The sequence below is a fragment of the Aplysia californica genome, unplaced genomic scaffold (genome assembly GCF_000002075.1).
Source record: "Aplysia californica isolate F4 #8 unplaced genomic scaffold, AplCal3.0 scaffold00086, whole genome shotgun sequence".
In the NCBI taxonomy this organism is placed as follows: Eukaryota; Metazoa; Mollusca; class Gastropoda; order Aplysiida; family Aplysiidae; genus Aplysia; species Aplysia californica.
In genome coordinates this window covers 652,931-654,979 of record NW_004797356.1, presented here as the reverse complement: position 1 = coordinate 654,979, position 2,049 = coordinate 652,931, and the positions used below count along the sequence as shown (strand labels likewise).

At 35.5% G+C, this 2,049-nt stretch overlaps 1 protein-coding gene across 2 annotated transcripts in view; it reads left to right on the top strand.

Moving 5' to 3' along the window:
- LOC101847944 overlaps positions 1-1,764 on the top strand; it is an 11,628-nt gene extending 9,864 nt beyond the window's left edge. The window contains exon 5 of one of the 2 annotated variants that reach the window (XM_005094626.2): positions 706-1,764. In XM_005094626.2, coding sequence (XP_005094683.1) covers positions 706-852 — 147 coding nt within the window. In that variant the 3' untranslated portion in view covers positions 853-1,764. Of the gene's footprint in view, positions 1-695 lie in introns of both variants that reach the window. The other variant, XM_013080445.1, reaches the window with a different exon arrangement.
- The last annotated feature ends 285 nt before the right edge of the window (positions 1,765-2,049 follow it).

Here is a 2,049-nt window from a genome sequence, read left to right as displayed (position 1 = left end):
CACATGATGGATTAGTTTGATTTCTTTTTAAATTGAAGTTTATATCATTTTGTTTAAAGAAAAAATCCCAATAATATAATTTGGTCTTGGTCACGCAAAAAAAGAAGGTAGGTTTGACTCCTCATCAGAGAAATCGAGCTATCGGCATGCACTGTGTTTCTTAAGTGGCCAGGATATTCAACGTCAGCGTCAACGCTATCAGAAAAAAAAGCTGATGCAAATGTTTGTCTTGGGTGACTATGTTCCAAATAATAGGTTATAACGAGTTTTTGATAAACAAAGACATAAACTTCATTAAAAACAAAAATAGAAACATTTCGCTTCGTGGTCGAGAAAAAAATGCCATTTTAAAAATTTGTTTATGTCCGTGCTATGAATATTAATACAGCACCAAAATTATATTTTTATAACAAGACCTACCTTTTAAGCTACTTAATATTACTCACTGGAAGGAAAAGGATAAAGGCTCAAATGAGTAGGCCTACATACGCAAAAAAGTGATACTTATTATCGTTAATATAATATCATATTTGGGGAGCTATGAACACTTCCGTAAAAGGAATCTCGTAATATTTAAACTTGAATCAAATTTTCAAAAACTTTATAAAAGCAGGCAAGTAACCTTACCTCTCCGCCATACTAACTGACTCTTTACACTGATTCCTTTTCTTTTGTTTATCATACATTTTAAAAAGTCTGTTTCAGGTGAGTGCATGTGATCAAGGAAAAATCGCTTCGTCTTGCTTAGAGGCGGCGATGAAGGAGTGCGACGCGCATACTGCTGAATTCTACCATACTTTTCTGCAGAGCACAGTGGAACAAGTGTGCAAAGAGACGATTGTTTTTGGCTAGATTTGAGAGCATGCCTTGAAATTGAAGGATCTGAGCTACTACACTGTAAAGGGGACTAACAAGAAAGCTTGGCATAATGAACTTACCCAGTTGAAATCATTGAGGACGTGCATTCTGGTCATTCGAACGCTTGAAGACGCCCTGTTTTGGAGAACTAAAAGAAGAACTTAGTTATATTCATATTGATTAGATTTTTTTTCAGTTCAGTTTTCTTTACCTGAGACTTAAATATTCAAATCCGTGTTGTTAGCTTGTGTAAATAGGTTTGAATTGTGCCATAATTTGGCGTCCTCTACACCTTTCAAATTTTTTAAAGTATCTTTTCAGGGCCCAACACCAGTTTTTGTAGTTTAAACTTTTACTAAGCGCTAAATGTTTTTATTTAAAAAATCAATTAGAGTTTTGATCCGCAAGAGGAGATTCGTTTTGACTTTGTGCGATTTCAATCAGCTTAGTTTGGGGTATTTTTGAGAATAAAAAAGTATACATAATAATTGCTGACAAATATTATAATGTTCAATGATTACTCGCCCGAAGTAATCACTACTGTTCATTCTTTTCTTTACTCACGCCTTTTCGTCATAATCTGCCTCTACTTTGTAAAGTCGTGCCTTACATTGAATAACATGACTTCAAGAGTTTCCTTCGATATTTGCAGGATACAAAACAATTTTTCGCTATAGAAATAGTATGGTGTATGTTGAGAACCAACGCAAAATAGGAAAAAGACTGGAAAATAATCAAGCTGTTTGTTGTACCCCGCAGTTTGTTTTGCTCTATTTGTGACTGATGAATTGAACGGAAACATAAAATATCATATGTGTATTAAAAGCCATAACATTCAGAATAACATCTAGAAAATGAAAGAACAATTATTTAAGGAATAAACGAACCAATTCGAAACTCGAAAAATCATATTTTTTGTTTCTTTACTTGAACACAAAAGAGTGTTCGTCCATATAAATGGCGTTTGTGGTGTAGCGGATAGGCGCTTCGCTGTCTCTCGAAGAAGACCACCTTTCGATTACCGAGTGGGGAACATATTTCGTGGAGTATCTCGGTTTTTCTATTGGGATGTTGAATCTTTCTCAGCCAAGGCTCGCCCTGAACAGGCAAACTGAACACAGGAGAGTGTTCGTCCAGATAACTGGAGTCTGTGCTGTTGCGGTTAGGCGCTTTACTTTCGAACGGAAGAGA